General features: G+C 45.1%; 1 protein-coding gene across 2 annotated transcripts in view; it reads left to right on the top strand.

Annotated features, from left to right (window-relative positions):
* LOC105562708 (hemicentin-1-like) overlaps positions 1-21,688 on the top strand; it is a 152,947-nt gene that overhangs the window by 102,148 nt on the left and 29,111 nt on the right. For both annotated transcript variants that reach the window (XM_012013750.1, XM_012013751.1), the window contains exon 2: positions 12,135-12,262. In XM_012013750.1, coding sequence (XP_011869140.1) covers positions 12,135-12,262 — 128 coding nt within the window. The remainder of the gene's footprint in view (positions 1-12,134; positions 12,263-21,688) is intronic.

Below are 21,688 nucleotides of genomic sequence, written 5' to 3' on the forward strand. Positions count from 1 at the left end.
TCTGACTTCTGAACTTGGAATAAAGACATAAATAAAATAGACCTCTGGGAAAAAGTAGTGAGGAAAAAAGCGAGAGGAGAGATTTGCGAGAAGTTGCGCATTTATTCCGTACTGTAAAGTTAAGTCGCTTAAGGGTATTAAACGGTGCATCCGATAAGTTTCACGGTATTGCTGACAAAAAGTTCTTGAAGACATAATGAGAATAATGGAGGGAAAGAGTGGGAGATGGAGTCAAGTTTCGCAAGTTAAGGCAGGAGATATACGTGACGCGATGAGGTGAATGAGGTGAATGAGGTTTCTTGGAAAAAAAGGGGGCGAACGCGAGTGAATTGTGAATAAAATCAGCGCTCGTTTTCAACGGATTGTCTTCCTTGATCGATTCCGTGTAGTTTCGCCGAAGCGAGATGAGATTTATCCTATCTCGCGACTCTCGCGACTCTCGCGACTCTCGCGCGTCGCTGCCTTCAATTCTCGGCGCTTAAACACCCGGAGACAATGCCCAGGTTATTTATACAATACACGGGAGGTGATCGGAGTGGAAATGAGGTTCTATCTCGAGGAGTCGACTCGAGACTGCGAGACACGTTTCCGACAGCTCTCGCGCATCAGTTCTGATTTGGAGTTAGCGAAGGCACGACACGCGCCCTAACTGAGCCACCATCCAGCTATTGTCGGTTCGCGTCACGTACAAATGTGTCACAACTTCAGATCAGAGGTCGCGCGGCCCCGCCGCGATCTCCTGGGTATAGCCGCTGATCCTCTTTACGTATTTGGTCCTTCAACACGTTCCAGCCACTCTCTGTCGCCGCAATGGCGCAACAATAAATCTCCCGACACTTCTCTCCGGGCTAAACCGGAATCCGATTGTCATGTTTTTGCAGTTGGTGATTTTTGACTGCTGAGTAAAGCGTAGGAAACGTCGCTCTGTTAAGTCGGATCGCAGATTAGACCGGTGCGAAACGTTTGTTATATATTTCATTGCGAATAAAATAGAACAGGCGACTATAAAACTAACTTCGAGTAGCAGTTTTTACTAATCCAAATATTTTATTTCACCATTCTTTAATGCTATTTAAAACGAAATTTACTAGACAACCCAAGAAAAATCCTTGTAATAATTTAATAGATTGCATAAAAACAAGACACCTCTCTTTTCAAATCTTGTTGCATCAAAAATCTTTTTACTCAGACAGCTACACTTATCTCATTGGTAATAGCATTAAATAGAACGCGCAAGGATAATCAGTTTTAATGCGATCTAGCGCTTTATTGCAATACGAGACAAAGTTTTCATTTATTAATTAGTCCGAATCATTCGATCGACTTTTTTCTTCTTGTGTAGAAGACACGACAAAGATATGACCAAGTACTCGATCATAAATTATTGGCGAGTGAAAAGCATCGCATTCGTGGGAGGTCGGCCCTTGGACCCTCGAGAAATTCTGACAAATCCAGCGGATTGTTCCGCTGGCTGGCCATTAAGTGGCGATGGACGAACTTTTGATGTTAATTGCGTGACCCGCCTCCGTCGCGTCGTCACCCCTACGCGGTGGTGATCAATCCACCTGGTTTATCCCTTTAAAGGCATCCTTCAACTCCCCTGCCTTCTCCCGGCCCTAGTCCTTCCCGCCTTCCCGCTTTTCGCGTTTCGTTTACAGTCGACTTTTATTACAACGCCGATGTAAGGCGAAAAATTTCGTTTATTCCGCTCGTACCTGTCAGCCTCCATTGTTGCCGAGGAGAAAAAAGAAGCGGGAAAATGACGAGAAAATAGACGAGGAGGTGCGCGTCGTCTACCAAACGGGGTATTATGAAACGCCAGCCGTCACTCGCGGAACCGGCTAAATCAGTGGAAATGAGGGCGCGCACGGTGAAGAGAAAGAAGGAACCGTGGGTTGCTCGGATCAACAAACAGATTAATCTGCGTTAAATCCTGGACGCGCGTCCGAGCTGGGGGCGGATGATGGCGGCGAAAGGGTTCAACGAGAGAGCGAGGCCGCGGTAAAAAGCGAACGCGGCGTGATGGACGCGCGAGGAAAAATTTACGCTTCCCATCAAAAGTAGTCTATCGAAACACACGGAATATAATAATAATTCCGCCGGTCGACCGCTCGGTGGTCCTGCCGCTCCTGTAGACATTTTGTCAGCCTCTCGGCGACGCGGCAGGTCGCCGTAAAACGCGTATACATATTTATGCAGGTCGGACAGGCGGTGTCGCACCGGGAGAGCCTGGGCTGAGAGGTGTATAGGTTGTTTTCGTGCTAACTTAATTTGCCCCTCATCGAGGATACAAACCCGTTTAAGCCGTGCAACCCCCTACCCTCTCTCTCTCTCTCTGTCTGTGTGTGTGTGTGTCTCGGATGGTGACTCCATTTCCAGAGGCTGCCGCACGACCGAGAGTGAATTATCGCGCGCTACGTCGCCCAGGGTGACCCGCGTTGTGTTTGCACTGCCGACCGAGTCTTCCCGGGGCCTTTCTTCGAAAGGCGCACAATCGTGGCCGCCTTTCATTGGAAAAGAATCGGATATACAAATCTTTTCCACCGTTGAAATAATATGTTCACGAAAGGGCTGTACGTCCCACGATTAGATATTTTCAGGATAAATTGTAAGAATAAATAATCTTGGTTGAACTAATTTTTGTTGTCTCTTTCTCAGGGGATAGTTAGAATTTGAAAAAATGAAGAGATGAATAAGGATTTGAGGGAATTCCTTTCCGACGAAAGGATACTTTGATGCATTATGTGCTCCCTCCACTCGGTTTGCAGAAAGATCGGAGTTGCTGATATCCCGTTTAAAAGTTTTCATAAATCCCGGAATATATCTTTCCGAGAGAAGGATTTTTCTACCGTATACATTTTGTATACATTTTGTATCTATCGAGACATCGGGGATTAAATAACTTGGGGGATATGTTTAAATGGAAATCTCGGCGATGTCGGAAGTGCCCTTAAGAATCGCGGAAAGTCGCGGAGTCGCGCCGTTGGAGCAATCAGCTAAAAGCGATTTCGACCGACCGGCGCGATTATGAGGCGATCGATCGCTCGAGCCGTGCGCGCCGTGCACCACGCGTAATTACTTAAAATCACTCGTTACTTAATTACACGAAATCCCTCACAAGCCGTGTAATTAAATCCTGCGGAATCGCGCGGTCGGCGCGGCTTCCCCTGCACGAAGCGCAGGCCGGTGCGGCGGTGCATTCGCGAAATTAAATGACGCGTGCTCGCTGCACGCCGGTGCACAGAATTCGGGCTGCATTAAAATGGAATTTCTCGGGAGAGAGCCGCGGGAAAGAGTGACGCTGCAGTTTCGAGCCTTCCGTTTTCTGCTGCGCCCGCAAACGCTCGCGGGAAGTCGACGCGGGAGACGCGCACGTGCAACGCGGAAAATATCGAAATAGCCCGCGGGAGATCGAGGAGGATGCGCGCCGTCATCCGATATTCATGATAGAGTCTCTCTCCGGAGCACATCCGTTCTCTCTCGATTAATTCATTTCGTTTGCTGCTTCGACGGTTCATGCCGGACGACAATTACGGCCAAGGATAGTCTTCCACCGTGATTAAGATCAATATTAATCGATCGCTAACTTCTCTTGAAAACGAATCAACTTCTCTGTCGATTATTATGTTCCTTTACATAATGAAGACCGTATAATAATTCTCGCCATCAAAATCGAGTGCTCACCTCGCGACTCGTTGGATTGTTTTTACGTAATATTAAGCATTCAATCCGTAGCAATTAACAACAACATCCGAATGTCTCCCTATGTTTTTTCACTGAAATTCAAATAAGCGTTGCCTTCCACTCCGCGCATTTACTTCGCTCGATTGTTTTTCCTCTTCCATTGATTACGGCCCGAATGGGAAAATGCTTTTCCCGACAGATTTATTATTGTCATTCAAATTCGCGGCGTTTACTCGTGCCAACGGAACCGCGACGTAAATTCTTGTCCCAAACAAGTAAATTCTTCGCACTTAACGTTCGCGCATATTCGCTTCCGCAGCGGAAAACATGAAAATGCAGTTTGATTAAATGAGCAGGTGAATGCCTTTTTTCCCCGCTGTCCCTCCTATAAGGAGAAATGAAATTTGCAAATGTCGTAACAGTTCCGCATTCATGAAATGGCGTTGCGAATGAATACTGTAAATCGTAATTTACGAGTCGCTAACGACGAAAGGCGTATTTTTTCACCATGTCAAACATTTCCCGCGATACGAACACTATCACTCGGAAAATATCTTACTGACGCAGATAGTTATACATTGGATACAACGATCTTGCTTAACATTCGCCAACAGTTGAGAGAGATTCTGTTTCTGTCAATTAAACCGATCAAGTACAAAACATGTGCAGCGATTTCGCAGTATTTTTTCGTACCTAGGAAATTGTTGCTGCAGTTGCAACATCATTTTTTGGAATGAGAAAAGACTTGGAGAACAGAAGACTCGAAAATCCCCTTTACAGATTTAAATGTGATAAACGCGAAAAAATGCGTGTAAAAACAGCCAAGCTATTCTCACGACCAGGTATTAATCGCGTCGATGGAACGAATAATCAATGTACCGTATCACGAGTGAAACTAGTTGGCGTTAAATTTCGTATGACAGCGGATATTATTAAAGCTCGCGAACCGGACACTGACAGGGTCTGTTGTTACAAACGTTTCATTCGCTCGTGTTGTTGCAGAGTTAATTCGTGTAAACCGGTTAAACACAGGTGTGCGCGAGTTGAGCCAAGTCTTGCGCGAGACAAAATTTCGTCTTACCGGACGAAGCAAATTCTGCGGCGTTGCGCATGTAAATCCTCGAAATAAAAATTTGACGCGCGACGCCGGTGGTTCGAGTATCTGGCAATTGTTACGCGCTTCGATTATGAGGAGGATCTATGGAATGGATATTAAGGAAAAGCCGTTTAATCCTGTTAATTTCTGTCCGGGACGTACAAACGGGGCCGCACATCGGTTTCTATCTTGCCTTTGCGTTCGCATAACGATCAACCGTAGAAATAGCTACGCTCGGCCACGAGTGGTCCACCTAATGCCGCCAATACGAGCAATTTCACGCCAAACAGCCCTCGACTCGATTCGGTTTCGATTGTGTGCTCACGGATTACAAAGCAATTGCAGCTGGTTCTCGTGCGATCGACGAATAAAGAGACGGCCTTTTCGGTGTCGATGACGACGCGCGAAAATCACTCATTAAAATGTTTCACTGTAGCGTTGTTTCATGTCTCGATCGCGCCGAGAAAAACGAACAATGGCACAAAGGATCCGCTCAATCATACGTTTACGGAGAGACTGTATCACTAATATGTACGAATAATTATTTCATCTATTAATCCTCGAGCTTTTTGGCTCGAAATGTATGCACATACAAACGCACGTGTAATGTAACTAAATATTCGGATAATATATTCTCGCAAATTGTGAAACTCACAGCGCATTTCCATGTCATTAATAGAAACATGCGGCAGTGATTTTTGAATAATATAAAAAAATTAACTCGTAACGATAACTTTTAACAGTGCCATTGTACGACGCGCCTTTTTCTGGAATAGAGAAATACCGCGGTCGGTGCGGCTAATTAATATTACCCTTCCCCGGCAGTTGGTGTCTCAACCACACCGTTCCCGTCATTTATTTATACCGTCGTTAAATATTTCGCAAGACTCGCTCCGAATTATCCTCTTAGGGAACGTCCAAGAATTCTCAACTTTCCTGCTGGGGGGGAAAAAAAGTGGAAAACTGTGATGATTCATTACGCAGCGGTAGTTGGAATTATTCAACCGGGCGGGCAAGTCTTGAGAGCATACTCGCAGGATCAATATTTAAAAGGAAAATCAATTGTTGGTTGAAGATTCCTATGCCTCGACTGACGTTTTGCGAAGCTGCGTGAGCCGTTTTAATATTTGGAATATTTGAGAAACACCGCACACACAGGGACGTGGCCTAATCTGTTGCTGCATTCTTTTATTTTCTTCTTCCTCGCGACGCGCTTTCGGGATAAAAGCTGCATAAGAGAGATCCTACGAGGAGGAGGTACGTTAAACGTCTTGACGGCGCGCAAAGTGCTCGGGGTGTATATTCCTTTGGCATCGGGGGAATCGCGCATGCGACCTTTGCACTCTGAAAGGGCTCTCTCCCTCTCCTCTTTTTTTGCCACTTTGCGCGCGTGAGAAAAAGGAAAGACGGCGCGGCGGCAAAAAGAGAGAGGAAGCGGGGACGTTGCATTGGGGAGAGCAGCTTGTGAAAGATGCGGAAAGATTAACGAGCTGTTGTGGATGCGTTTTACACGCGTCCCTTGTGCATCCCCGGGAGTTCTTAATGCGATTCGCGGCGCCTCGCAAGAAAAGAGAAGCGCGATTTGAATGCAGGCCGTTCCGCGAGGGACGTTTCAATGGCAAGAGCGTGCGAGAACGGCCGAGCTAATCGATCTAAATCCACCAAAGGTGCGACATACATTTTCTTACTTATATCTGTTTTCTTCCATTTCTTGCTAATGAGAAGCTACGTTTCCAACACGTCAATCTGTACGCTTCAATAACGTATCGCGGATCAAGTTTAACAAAGAATTATTACCGTGAAAGCATATCCGTGTGGGAACAAGTAACGTAAATTATTTTAGGATCAATATATTACGCGGTTCTCTGCCTTACGTTTCCCCCCGTAAGGTTTCTAATTATGATGGATATTACAACTTGTCCCAGTTAATATCTTGCATAGAGGAACTTTGTTGTTAGTGTGCAGTCACACGTGGCACTCTAGAGTGCCGCAATACCGATTCTACAATTCGCAGACGAAATCCCGATTGGCTCTCGCAAGCGATCCAGTAGGAAGAATAGTAATTTACTTTGTAGTCATCTTTTCCAATTATTCCACTGCGACTCGCTGGAATCGATCGATAGTCGTGAGATAGACGAGAATGGATCACTCTTGTTCCTTTAATTGTCATCCCGGGAAAATAAATGAACAAAAGCACGGCGCGTTATTATTATTCTTAGTTATTTATTGCAGTCGTCAGAGCCACGTGCTGTCAACGGCGAATATGTATGTCGCATTACGTCGCATCGCTGTGTTACATTATGCATCAGCGGACATAATTCTGAAAACATGGTGTTTCGCCGCGTGTGTGCTTATAAATATTGCAGCCCGTCGGCATACGTCCGCCGGTAGATCTCGAGTGGCGCGCCTTTGTTCCTGGCCGCGATTAATTATTCACTGACAATCACCGGGACGCGCCGATGCTAATACACGAGCCGGTTATCGGTAGAGACGGGCACGAGTTATGCGTGCCTCGCGCCGAATCGATGATGATTGCTTAGCGCGCCGATCACGCGTTCGGTAAATACGAATGAAATCACCCGGCGTGTTTATCCGCACTTGTTCGCCGTATGGCCCGACAATGAAAACAAATCGGTCTCGCTCTCGTTAAGCATACATTTTCATTAGCTGCAATTAATTTTCCTACAGTTATTTTGCGCGACTACATTAACGTTTCAATTGCACATTTTTCACTCGTACATTCACGCCGTTATTGCATCGCGAGTAATTCATTCTTCGAGGGCTAATTCTAGAACGGCAGGGATTTCTCTTTCGCGTAATTTCTTGTAGACAAAACGTCTGCGTTGCATTAAAGAGAGAGAGAAATGCAAACGTACCCGCTCAGCATTTTGCTCCTTGTTTTTTCTGCGAATCAAGCCACGGTTGGATTTCACGGATGGCGAATGTTGCGCTACACCTCTTTCCGTACGACAGCGCGATTGCTATGAGAAATTAAAAAAAAGGCAAATCGATACACGCACACACACACACACATATATATATGTATATTTTTTTTGCGTGCACTTGTATATATCGCGACAGTTTTTCATCGCAGAAGCGCGTTATATTGGTGACTCGACTCGTCCCGCACTCTAGTCTCCGATATTTCGCGCTTTCATTCCGGTCCCGTAGGATTTTTTTTTCAACATCGTGTACGCGCGAAACGTCAAGGTTTTGCGCTCGCGATCGCTGTCGCGTCCGCGGTAACTTTCCCGCAAAACTTTTCTTACGTCCGGGATTTCTAACGTCAACGTCAACGCTAAATGTAATTGCGACAAGAATTATTCCTCGCAGCCAGCCGCTTATTTTTCTCGACGAGTATTTCAAAAATATATTTCCGCTATTTTACTCTCTCATCCTCTATCTGTACCTAAGGATGATCTCGCTTGGGGCTGATTTGAAGGGAGTCCTTAGGTGTATGGTAAAATTTCTAAAACCTCATAAAATTGTTAGAAATGCCATGTTGTCCAACGATTGAAAGCATTGTATCCGGAAATCTGTTCCGCGGGTGTCGAAAGAGCCACATTATCGACGGCGAGGTGATCGATATTTCCATTCTCGTCAGAGTCCGCGAGAGAACCGCGATAAAAAGGCGTTCGCCTATTTTTATTTTCTCTCTAGACGCGCTGTCGATAGGCACGATATCGTCTTCCGCGAAGGCGACTTTCGCGCAAATTAGCGACGTATTATTTATTATGCCGCGGCCCGACGTGTCCACGGGCATTATCCGGGAGTTCGACAGCCAGTTTCATCCCTGACGTTCGGCTCGCATTTAAATGCCGTGGCGGCAATAAAACGGCAGCATACGAGAGCGCGTTTCTAAACGAAAGTTATTTTGCGATCATGCACACCGCGATTACTTTAGCATCGCGAACGCGTCGGTCGACGGCGACAACAATGACCGTTTGCATTTCCCTGCATTTTCCGCGTGTTGCATTTTTCAGGAGGTTTTTCGTGTGTGGCACGGCCGTGTAATTGGCCGGTTAACCGACATCGTTTGCATTTGAAAAAAAAAAAGTAATTCCGCGTATCAGATACCACGCGCTGCGCACGCCATGTTATTTAAGTCGCTTAATTAATTCGTGTAACTTGGGCGAAATGCAATCTCGTACGTATCGGCCTTCGCCGATGCAGGCGAGGCGAGCGCCAGTAGCCACGTGCTTCCCTTCGTATCGGGTTAATTTTTGACGTCTCGTAATATAATGAGAACGAGAATATCGAGTTCCGCGCGTCCGTGTTGATATTATAATTTTCCACATCTCCGGTACTCTGTCGCATTTTCGAACGTGATAAAAGAGCGCGCCGGAGATACATAGGAATGATCGGTCGTTATTTAATTAATATGATTTTAATTCGCCCGTGCTTATTTAATACGGTTTTAATTAAGTGTAAGAAGATTTATCCTGAGAAATTTATTTGTGCCGCGGCTCGTTTGTCTATTAGGATTTATTTATTTAAGCGAGGAACACAGAGGAGGATAGGAAAGAGAGCAGCAGCCGTGTTTTTTAGATCCTTCGGCGTCGGTCTGTCTGGCCGGCTGTTTTTCCCTCCCTCGCGCTCTCGAATATCGCTCGTGCGAGCAAAGCAAATTTGCGGCGCCACCGAAACTTTTTTTTTCCCCCCCATCCCCTCGACACAGCGCGTTCGAGGGCCGACCTGGAATTGCAAACGAAATTAACGGAATCGCGGCAGGCGGTGGATTTTGCGTCCGTGCCAAGCCGCCTCGGAAGTTGGCCGAATCAGGGAATCCCCGTGAAATCGACGGAAATGCCCTGGACACGTGCTGCGACGTTCTCCTCTTTGAACCTCTCCTAGAGATGTAGAGATTATCTAACTAAAAGTCGGGGAAATAAATAAAACAATTGGCGTTGTTGCGTCCGTTAACTGCTGCATTAAAAGGCGAGTAGTGCTTTGGCAAAATACGGAGATGGAACGGTATCGCGCGCGCGCGCGAGGAGTACGTTATGAAAATGAAATGCAGGTTTCTGTGTGTACATTTCATAAGCCACGTATTTTTAACGTCATATTACATCCGTTTCTACTGCCTACCTTAATTTTTGAAAAATGAATTTATTAGACCGCGCGCGCACGTGGGCGTGCTCTATTTCCGCAAAAATGAGGTGTATTCTGCAACGCGCGAACAAAGTTAGTTACCCGCGTTCGGAGTTGTAGTACATTACACCGGACACGCGGCAAGAATTTGTGATAAATCTTTCCTTTGTTATCCGTAGAAATGTATTCGCGCCTTAAATCCCTTCGTCGCAGGGGATGAAGAGTCTGAGAAATTAAATAAAAAATATCGTGCTTAGGCGCCGACCTTGGGGTCGGAATGAAATCTCGAAAGTGCACTAGCTCTTATCGGTTCATTTCCTCGGCGAACGATGAAATTGCTCGTATTGTAATTCTGCTCTCGTGCCAGCAAAAAATATTACTTTTATTATATTATACTAGCGCGCCGGGACAATTTCAATTCGCCTGCCGCCTCTCGATCCTCTTGCCGACGCCGCGGTAATTTGTCCGTATCTATTTGACTTTACTCAAGACTGCAGCCGTAATTATTATTGCAGATAGAAAGCACTGCAATTTCGGTCCAAGTGTATTTGCGCGCGCGCGCGAAGCACAGCTCGTCGCCTCGACGTACAAACACAATTAACAGCCGGAGCGCCAAGCCTCGAATTTACTTTACGGGACCTGTTGCCGGGGGTCCTTGAGTTTTGCCTTATTCGAGCCCGGCATTTTCTCGGGGCCGTGTGTCGCTTTTATCAGCCCTCGCCGCTTCGTTTCACCGATAACGGCCGCGATGGCGTCGCGACGATTAAACTTGGATGAGGAACCTCTATTGCAATGTCAAATTACAACGGTAGTTGGACTCGTAGGCAATCCACAAGCACGGCATTATTACGGCATTGAAATTTAAATTAATACGGATACATTTGTCGGGAATTTGATACTTGAAACATGTATATCGATATTTGACGTTTCTAGTTAAAATTTTGTTCCATTTATTGTATAAGAGACGAGAACGTCATAAAATGTAATGGCATTATCAAGCAGGAAATGCTATTTTTCCTTCGCATTTGTAAATACTGTTGCAATGCTCGGCGAATCGCGCGAGTTCCATACGCCCACTGTTAATTTTGCAAAGTTATTTCCGCGAGCCGCGTACGACGCGGCAGCGTGTTTTATTAATCATCTCCGGGACGGTGAAAAATTGAATTTTTAACGCTGCAATCTGACAAAAAGCGTACATTGCGATCCTGAAATTTTCACATACCCCCGGCAAAGCGACAATGTACCCGCGCTCGCGTATCACATTTTGTCCAACGAGTACAAAATTGATATGTTTATTTTTTATTAATTGTTTACGTTACTTTCCCATTTAACAATTTCATTTTTGCTAAGTAATATTTTACAATTAGCATTTTTTCTAAGCTGTAATACTTTGCGAACACTGTGCGCTAAACGTGAATTTTTCACTGCGGGCGTGTCGAGTGATTAACTTTGGAAAATTTATCATTTTAATTATGAGGAAAAGATTCGGAATATATTACCGTGTTATTTCTGAGATTGCCAAGTTAATATGCGTCAAGTATAATGAATCTAATTAGATGAAATATAAAAAGCTAAGGGAGAAATTTACCGTTAAATATTAATCTTGTTTAACGCTTTTGGAAAATTCTAACAATGCAGATTTTTTAACGATCGACGGATTGCAATCAGTTTGCGTTGAGCTTTATTATTATTTCCGAGCTTTGTAATTTAACGCGATTAATCACATTTAGATATTAAACCCGGTAAATTTGGTTCATCCGGAGAACACTCGGAGCGACGGAGAAATAATTAACGTCAACTAACGAGACGCGATTAATGCCTGCGCGTATATACACGTCTGCGTGCGTCGTCGCATCGAAGTCGGCGGTACCGTCGCGTCTGCCGTCATTCGATTAGCGCTAAATACAATTTATCGGCAAACTTAAAAGGTGAAAACTGAAGATCGTAGCTTAGCGCGGACCGAGTTAAATGAGTTTGCCAAGTTGCGAATTAAATAACAACTTTAACGAGGTTGCAGGCTGCCTTAATGCCCGGCTAAACCGTGCTTATATCCTGCCTTTACCATCTGTCTCTCTACTTAAGTGTTGACTGAAAAAAACACACACCGCCCATTTTTCCTAAAGAATAGAAACTGAACGTTAAAGACTGGCTAAAAGCGACGCGATTCCAAGAGCAACGAAGCTTACGTCGCCTTGACGCGTTTCTATTAAATAATTAATAATAATGAATCAAGTTTGATTTCTTGCTACGTTATTGCTTGCAGTCTGCCACGGGATCCAGCAGTTTGAGGAAACGCCACAATACACCGAGGTCAATCCTGGGCAGGACGCGAAGCTGGTATGTCGAGTCCTCGGAAAGAGAGGGCAGTGCATTTGGCAGAAGGATCAAAAGGTTCGCTGTTATTTCGATGTTACCCTTTCGCTCTACAAATTTGAGCTTGCTAATTTCTACTTGAAATTGACCATTTTTCGATATATCTCTTTCTATATACACAAGCAAATTTGTCCGTGAAACGTGCCGCGAATAAGAGAACAAGGTTGAATTGATCGGAAGCGGCGTACACTGTCGAGCGTAAATACAGCGACATTGTTCTCTCGAAATGACCCGAGGTTCGGGGCACAAGCACGGCGACGGGGCAACGTTCGCTGGGTGCGATTGCGAAAATTGAAAGACACAACGAACAACAGAAAGGAGCTGCAGCTTGTGTGCGGTGCGTCGTAAACTCGGGGCATTTCATTGCTCCCGCTCCGCCTCTCCAAGCCCACGGCAATCGACTTTTCCTCGTTCGCCATACGAGCGCGTAAACTTCTAGATAAGTTTGTCGTGGCCGGAAGTGGACGTTATAGGACGCACAACGATAAACGTTCGTTCGTTCATAGATCTAGAGAGAGAGAGAGAGAGAGAGGAAAGGAAACCTGGTCGCTTCAAACTTCCGCGAAACTCCGCAACATTGTTCGTCGACCAAGTTCTCCAGCTACAGATTATTTTCCCGTATCGTATTGTCTGTTGTTGCCTGATGTCGTTTATTCTCGCGTAACGTTATCTTGGCGGTTACTTGGGTCGATCGGATGTTGAAATATTAACGCTGAAATTATCCCCGCGATGTAAAGATTCAACGGACGAGTAAAGGAAATTTGTAATACAAAGTGGAAAGTTTGTTCGTAACCGCGATAATGAAACAATGAAATTTACCAGTACAGGAAAAGTATGTATTAAACACGAAATTAGAATTGACATTGCGAGCTAGGAATGTAACAATTGCATGAATTTTTTCATGCATACATTAGACTTCCGAGCTTCTCTAATTATTCACTTAAGCCACAGAGTGTTTGGAATTTTCACTTTGCTCAACTCGTGTAACTGGTATCTATATTATCCACGGAGTGCTCTCTATAAATTCGGTACCTCCATCACGCACAAATGTTTCTGTCCAAATCCCCGCGTACCGTTAATTCGAGGCTTCTGCTATTGCGATTTATAGGAACGCCGCGGTTCACTCGCGATGTCGCGACCATAAAGCCGCAAAGGCGTGATTTACGCGCGGCCCTTCGTTTGCTTGATCAGCCGGAATCTGGCGGTCACGCGTTTTCTCGCATGATAAACTTCCGCGTGCGCTCACGCACGCACGAATCCGATATTTCACTTGGCTGAAAACGCAAATACCCGTAGCCGCTCGAGCGCGGCGTCCGGTTCGTTTTTTCGGCGGGCAAAAGTTAAAATTTCAATTAAAATCGACGCGACATCAAAAAACAGCGCTTCCCGTTGTCGGATCGCGTCGCTTTTCGAAAACCGGCTTTCCGCGCTTTCGCATCAGGTCGCGCCGTGTCGCATCCTGGTCTACCTTGAATTATTGCAGCGGCGATTTGTACACACCGCGTGCACACACACACACACAGTCGTACGGCGAATCTATAGGGATGCGCGTAATGGAGAATAACGCGCTCCCACGGACCGCGATGTATCCACGTTAGTGGTCGCGTAAATCCGCGATGCATTTCTGGAAGACGGCCGCAGGCTCTCTCTCTCTCTCTCTCTCCGTGTTATAGGTATCGCCGCAAACACATCGGGATGAATCTTGCCGATGCGCGCCACGTACTACGAGCCGAAACCGGATAGATATATATATATGTATGTCTGGCGCGCTTGATTGGAGATGAGACGGGCTGGGAACCGTGAAAATACGGAAGCTGCGCGACGAAGAAAAAGCAGCGAGATAGGCGGACGCTTGATTGGCATGCTCGCGGCGTTCTATGCAAAGTCCCTCCAAGTGGTACTCGCTCCCGAGGACGCGGTCGTTTTTGGGTTTAATCGAACGCAATCTCGGATGATCTTAAGAGCATTTTGAGGAAAAGAGATAGCATACGTTGCGCGGCATTTGTTCTACTTTAGATCGCGCGTGCGTTTCTTCTTATTACAAAGCTGCAAATTGAAGCGGTTGTTGAGCGAAACGTGGATGATCGCAACCGTCTCGCTTGATCTCAAAATCTCCCCTGGATATTTAATTAGCTATCGTAATATCGTTAAATCGCGCACAGTCCTCGCAAAGTTTCCCGGCCCGTTGTTCTCAAACAACTTGTATCTAGTGTCACACGTCCGGATATGCACTCGTGTTACATGGAAGTGCCGCGTTGGAGGACGTTAATCTCGTTGAAGTTAAAAAGTTTCACGGGAAGCGGAATCTCGTTCGCCTCTCGCAAGGATTTAAGCGCAACGTGATCTTATTGTATTAAGTTTAAAGCTAAACGCGGCCTTCACGGCCCTCTTCCGGCGGTTTCTCCCGCTTCTGTCTTTCTCCCCGGTGATCACCTGGCACGCGTTTCATCTCCCGTGGATAGACGATCGTAAATTTAGTGTGAGCTCGCGACATTTATACACTGCGTAAAGTCGAAAGGAAGCTCTCCTCCTCTTGCTCTTGTTGAAAGGACCACGGAGCGCTCTAAATTCAAGTCGTTACAACGGTTTTCCGCGACCCTGGGAAAAAGGAACTTTGGTCGTCGGGGATGAAAAGCCGCGACGAACCCGGGAAACGGGCGCGTATGCCAGAAGGATGATTGTGGTCGAAACGGAGATGATGAAAGGCGAGTGAAACGCGACCGTCTCGTCGTAAGAGGCGCGAAAGGACGAATCCTTGAGTGGAGCATTCCGGAGTTTTAATTCTCCTTTCTTCCTTGCTCGCGCGGGAAATGGTCCAACTTATCTTTAAAATGACGGTAATATTTCAAGTCCGCTTAAAAATTCCTCCGACGTCTCGTATCGTTTCCAGACGTCGAGTTTCGAAGGTTCTGTCTCTCAGAAAGGATTTTTTTCTGATAACAAGGCGAAACATATTCTTCATATATTTCAATTTATGACAGCCTCAATTCTTATGCGATCAAAAACACACACACACACACACAAGTTTCTTTCTATCGATGTGTTATAACATCATTCTTTCTCTAAAGATTTATCCTGAAAATCGTGTAATCGTCGGACAACACTTTATGAGAATTTTCCATTTAAGATTAAACTTCCTTTCTCGATCGCTATACCGATCCTATTTTACGATGGTCGTAATAGCATTGGATCCGGAAATCTTTTCTGTGAGTGCAGTTTTACAAAGGTTGCGTCAACTTTGTACAGCTGAATCTCTCTTTTTTTTCACAGCGACACGCAAAATATTCGGGAACGGACATTGAGAATTGCAATAATTAAAGTGCTCGTTGACGCGCTGCACGCGCTTACGAGCGATAAACATTGTAACGATATCGCGCGTTGCAATTTTCGTTTTATTACTATCGATTACTGTTTACTGCAGATGTTTGTTTCGATGGCTATCGGACTGTGAATAATATATACTTGCGAGCATAAATGCGTTTCGCTTTTGTAATTATTGCGGAGAACACTCGGCCGAAGAGTCGTTCGCCCGTGTGATTCAATTAGCTGAGAATAAAAAAGAACACGTGCGATAGAAACGAATAATATGTATTAATAACGAAAGATAGCTCGCTGCGAATAAGGATTCACTCGAATGCGTTGTTATTGTCGGGAAAATGGATGTTAATAATATAATAATTTGAGAAATCACAGATGAATTGACGATTACGTTTGCAAAATACTATGCTCTTAGAATTGGCCGAAGACAATGTGGCATTTTGGAGAACTTTACGAGTAAGTTTTACATAGCAAGATGTATGTATATGGACAAGATTAGAGGAAAATTTCCTAGAAATGAAAAAAGAGAGAGAGAGATTCTCTCTTCTGGCTGGTAAGCACAACCGAAAGGGGGTTTAAGTGTCGATTTCAGGCAGGAGTCAGCGCCAGGTGATTGTCTGTCTGAAATACGGAGCGAAAGAGCTGGTTCATCGTCGGTTTTCACGGTGGCTCGAGGGCCAAACAAAAGGGAAGGGCCACATTGAGCGCAGGGCGCATGCATGCAGCGCGAGAGGCCAAAGTGGACGGATAAGAGGCGCTGCTCGAGTGGGCCTCTGGATATTTATCGTCGCCGCATCTTTCCGCGCGGCATGGACCATTGTGGTGTGCTCCGCACGCCTGGCCTACGACTAAATACTTCTCAAGGGCTCACGGTATTATGCACTTGTGTACACAGAGACACGCGCACAATCGCCGGCGTAGCTGCGGCATACGGCACCGCAGTGCGTACATTAATATGCATATTAATTGGCGAAGGTAAGCCGGCCTCGGTGACATCTGGATTATAGAGAAAATATCGGCGGCGATATATACCAGGGGAGATCCTCGCGCCGCTACCGCGGGGAATTATTTTACGACGGGTCTCACCTTTGTTCTTGATTGCGCCACGAAATGAAATTCCGCGATACGCTTCGTTACCGACGAAACAAATTCGCAAAATTGCATATTATATTTCCGTTTAATGCTCCGTAACCGCGGAGACGCTCGCGGATAATCGCGCTTTATCGTCCCGCGGCCGGTATGATATGCCGCGAGATGTTTGCTCAACTTTTTAATTATGATATGAAAATTTTCCAAGTGTTAATGTAACGTTATAACTTTGGCAAAGGGCAGGCACGCATACGGGAGCGAGCGCGATGTATGTACGTGCCTCAGCGACGCGTCAACTAATTTGCATATTAATTCATGTAGATAATCTGTTTTAATGACATCTGGATTAGGGAAAATGTACGCTTAATATATCATCCTCCGGCATCCCGAGTGGCTCGGGCGCATTTCTCGTGTACTAATAGATTTCGATTATATGACGGATCGATTATATTCTGTTGAGAGTTGACGCCGCGACGGCGCGAGATATTATCGCGAGATGAGACGACAGGGGCTCTCGAAAGGAAACCGCTTTATAGAAGAATGATTTGACTCGATACGAACCATTTTTCTCTTGATAATTCATTCACTCGCGAAAAGGGAGAAGAGGGCGGGCAAAATACAGTGGCGATACGGCAAATACATTTTTTCCTTCCGCTTGCTCGCAGATCTATCTCCATTATCGGATCGAGTCTTTCGAATGGAGACTGCTCTCGATATTCCGCAAGACAGATTTTTCATTAAGATTTATGTACCGCCGAGAATACGTCCGGTAATTTTTCAATTCCGTTCGCAGCAAAACCGTAATGAAATATTGCGCGGGATTTAATGCACCCGAAATGCTTCTACGGTCTAGGAATGAAAAGGCCTCTCACACTCGCGCACGTCAATCCGTTAATTTACAATCGATATATTGCGTTCGAGAGTATTATTGCCTTACGAGCAAAGTTCGCGCGGTCGATTTTTCTCGGGAAATGTATTTTCTCGTTAAGCGCGCATAAATATTTGTTATTCCGGCATACTTAATGAGCAATGTGAAAAAATGTTCATCACCCCCGCTATATGCAAATTCGTCGTGATATAAAGCCCGCGCCCGCGCGCCTTGGAAATATGCTAATTCGCCGACGTCGTTTTGCGAGCTCTCGATATTCAGTGCTGTCGGTCCTCCTTCACGCCTGTCGACTATTTCTTGCTTAAGCCGAGATATCGCCCGAGCCAGATTAACTTTATTCACAAGTGTATCGTACACTTTTTCACCATCTTATTCTCTTCTCTTCAATTCAAATATTTCTTCAGGGAAGACGTCTTTCAATTATATTTACTTTTACAAACACATGCAAAGTATCATTTTATGTTGTAAACGCAATTATCGATATTTCGAGGGAAAATTTATCGGGATATTTGATATCCTATCTTGATTGTCAATAAGTATCTGTAATTACAAAACGTATTGTTAAACAGAGAAATTTACTCCTTGTTAATTACGTAGATTAATTGAATTATAGAACAATAGGTTTTAATTAAAGTAGCTCTTGCCAGTGGCATCTTTTGAATTTATCACTGGATATCGGAGAGAAACAAAAGCAATCTAAAAGATGGCTGAATTTTTCGATTACATAACGAAAGAAATTTTACGGTGAAACAAATTTTCACCCTAGTATGTGCTACCTTTTAATACGGAAGAGAAATTTCAATACATGACAAATTGCTAAGTGCGCGAAACATAATTTATTTAAACGACGTCGCGTCGAAACATTTTATTAAAGAATTTTTCCCGCTGGAAAATAACTTGCGTAACGATCCATTCACGGAGCTGCCTCACATAATTGAGATTTTTCTAAAATGTCGGGAAACGTTTTAGAAGCGAGAACGCTTCTCGAATCGGTGGCGAGGTGGTTCCTTAGAAATTTTCGAGACGAGGGTCTTTGCGTGATTCCACTTATCGGAAACAACAATGCAAATATCGCCCGATGCTCCTGAAACTCTGTTAGAAATGGGCGGCGGTGGGCGGCAACCTGGGACTTGAATACCGTATTACTATCTCAGACAGCGACGAAGGCTTTTCGCAGCGGGTGATCCTGAGACGAGATCGCCCCCGAAAGCCCAGAGATTTATGCCCCGCGCGGTTTCTCGTTACTTCCTCAACCAGATAACCTCCCTCTCCCTCCCCGGCTTTTCTCTCGCCCGCCCTCCCTCGTCCATCCGTTCCCCTTTCCGGCTTGACTTTCGCCCGCGAAAGTGAATATTTATGAAAGATGTAAATAACGAGCGGGGGATAATTTTCTCTTCGCGAGCCACTCTTGTTTGCGATACAAGCGCGCTCTCTCTCTCTCTCTCTCTCTCTGTACGTTCCGCATTTCCCATCTTGAATCCTCTAACCACATCGTTTCCGTTCGTTTCGTTCTCTGCGCATTGTTTGCACTTTCTGCGACATTGCGCCGGATACGACGCATCCGTTTTACCCGATTCGCAAAAGCTTCGAAGGAAACGGTGTTTGATTTGGTGACTTAGCATTTCGTGAGATATCCGCAAAAATGTCCAAATCTCTCAACACTTTTTAATTCACGCGAATTATTACAATTATCATTTTGTTCACGTGTTTGTGTGTGTGTCATTTGTCACGCGGCAGTCATTGGTCATTTCGAGTTCTTTCCGATTTTCAATGCAAACGAGTCCGAGCAGCCATCTTAAGCGGATGGACACTATTTCAGTCAATCTTAATCGATAAGTTCGTTCGCCGTTGCATGCACGTGATTTTCACAAATTGCTAGACGGAAAGAAACAGCATGTTACTTAATAGGAACGATTAACTCGAGGAAACATTTCGTCACGGAATCCTCAAACCAGAGGCACGAAATCACTTTGGCAAAATAAATGTAGTACGGGATTTACTTGATCCAATTATCCATTCTTCTTCCGAAAATTATTACTTGTACTGCATTCTTGGCGTAATTGTAACACAGTCTTGTTCCTCTTTCACTTTGTGCACGCGATACGCCAATTGTTTGCAGTTGATAATCAAGATTTGTATTCAATCATCCATTTTCTGATATCTTTCTATTCGAATATTCTGATGCAATAAATGTTGCAGTCCAAGTTTGAAAGTTGCAGAACCTTCAGTAGCCATCCGAGGAAGATAAATGTTGTTAACAAAACGTTATTAAAAGTAGACGAGCGAATAAAAAGGCAAATCGACTCGGTGGAAGTGAGAGAATGAAAAAGAAAAGTATTGGCGAAAAACTGGTCGGAGAAAAGTCGCCGTTGTTCATTGAAAGGATTAAAATCCGTGCGCCTCATGGATACACAGCGCACAGCGCACAGCGGAGGGAGGGAAAGGGCGCCCCTTATCCTTTTTCTTTCTCCTCGCCCGGTTTCCCAACCGTCTTCGCCCCCTGCCGCCCTCAGAGCCCGCCGAACCTCTTGGATGCTCTCTGTGTTCTCCGGAGAGGCCGCGACCAGCAATCAACGTAATGCACCCGCAGACACAGCCCCGACCACCCCGTCGGCGCACACAGGCTCAGCCACGGGTACGGCAAACGGCCAGGGTACACACCCCCGGGCCAAAGGCCCCGATAACACGGGAGAGCCCCGGAGTAATGTGGACGCAATGGCAATCTCTTCGAGAGCAACGAAATAGATCGTAGGACGTAGACCGATAGCGCAAAACCATCGCTACCGGTATAACCAGCCAGTTCCTTTCTCTCTTCTCTCCTTTCTTTTCCCTACTTGCTGTAAGCTGTAAGCTCGCTCCGACGGTATATCCCTCTGGTAAACGCTCATCCGAAAAGTTGCTAACTTTGAAATTTGTTGCGCACAGATGCCCTTACGTTCTTTGTGTATTTGACGGATTTGCAAAATTCTCGTCGGGCGGAGGGATAACTTGCCCTCTATGAGAGCGACTTTGCGTACGTGTGTTTGAAAAATCGTTCAACTGATTGGCGCTCTGCAGCTTCTCAGGATATCGGGCAAGTTCGGACCAGATACCAACAAATTTCACGAGAACGCGATGACGATACTTTAGTAAAATATTTTGTATCAACTGCATCGCACGCACGAGACTGAATTTTTGAAAATTCAAACAATTAACTACACTGTTTACACTTGAAATAAAATACAGCTGGACAATCGAGTAAAGCTCCATAAATAACGTTGTAATGAAAATGTGCAGCATAGAAATATAAACGTTGTTATACGTAAAATACGGTAATTATCAGACTGCACAAACGTTAGTGTAATAATGTTCCTTCAATTCCATTGCGAAAGGTTGTAGCGAGATAGCGTAGACATTTTGTGTAACACGACAGAATGAAAAGGAGATTATTTGAGAATGATACGATATTAATCTGACAATGACCCAGGACGTTAATTCGTGCTGCTGGTACGTGCTATAGACGTCGTTTCACCCTAACACCAGGCAGAAGTGCGCGCCAGCAAACTCATTATTCTTCTTGTCCTGAGGGCGCATATCCCGCGCTCTTCGTCTACGCGCGAATAATCTTCGCCAGGATTTCGCCATTGTATTATTGTGTCTGCCACCGAGTGATAAACTGCGCATTCCGCAGGGAACACCGCTCCGCTCATTACTAATATAGTCGCACGACGGCGTCCTATCGTAGTTAACGGAGCTCTCATTGCATCCCCTGAGAAGCCCGAAGTTAAGGACCCGTCCGTTTCAAAGCGGCCATCCCGCGCGGGAATTCCCCGTAAAAAGAATCCGGATTCTTCAATTGAGTATATCATTTTATTCCGCAAGTACCGAGACCCCCGGAAGAAATGGTTTTATGCTCCCTTACTTTTGGTTGGTAACCTTTTTCTTTTTCTTTTCGGGAGACAACATGGCATTTTCAACAACTTTACGAGAGCAAGTTTTTTTTTCCAATTTTACCATACATTTTACTAGTAAAATTCTTAGAGATGTCGTGTTGTCTTACGATTATACGATTTTCAGGATAAATTTTAAGAGAAAATTCTCTCCGTGTAGAAATAAATATTGACAGAGTTTGAAATAGAAATAGAGTTACATTTCATCGTAGACGTTAG

The sequence above is a fragment of the Vollenhovia emeryi genome, unplaced genomic scaffold (assembly GCF_000949405.1).
Source record: "Vollenhovia emeryi isolate VEMERY1.0 unplaced genomic scaffold, V.emery_V1.0 DF939184.1, whole genome shotgun sequence".
Taxonomy (NCBI): Eukaryota; Metazoa; Arthropoda; class Insecta; order Hymenoptera; family Formicidae; genus Vollenhovia; species Vollenhovia emeryi.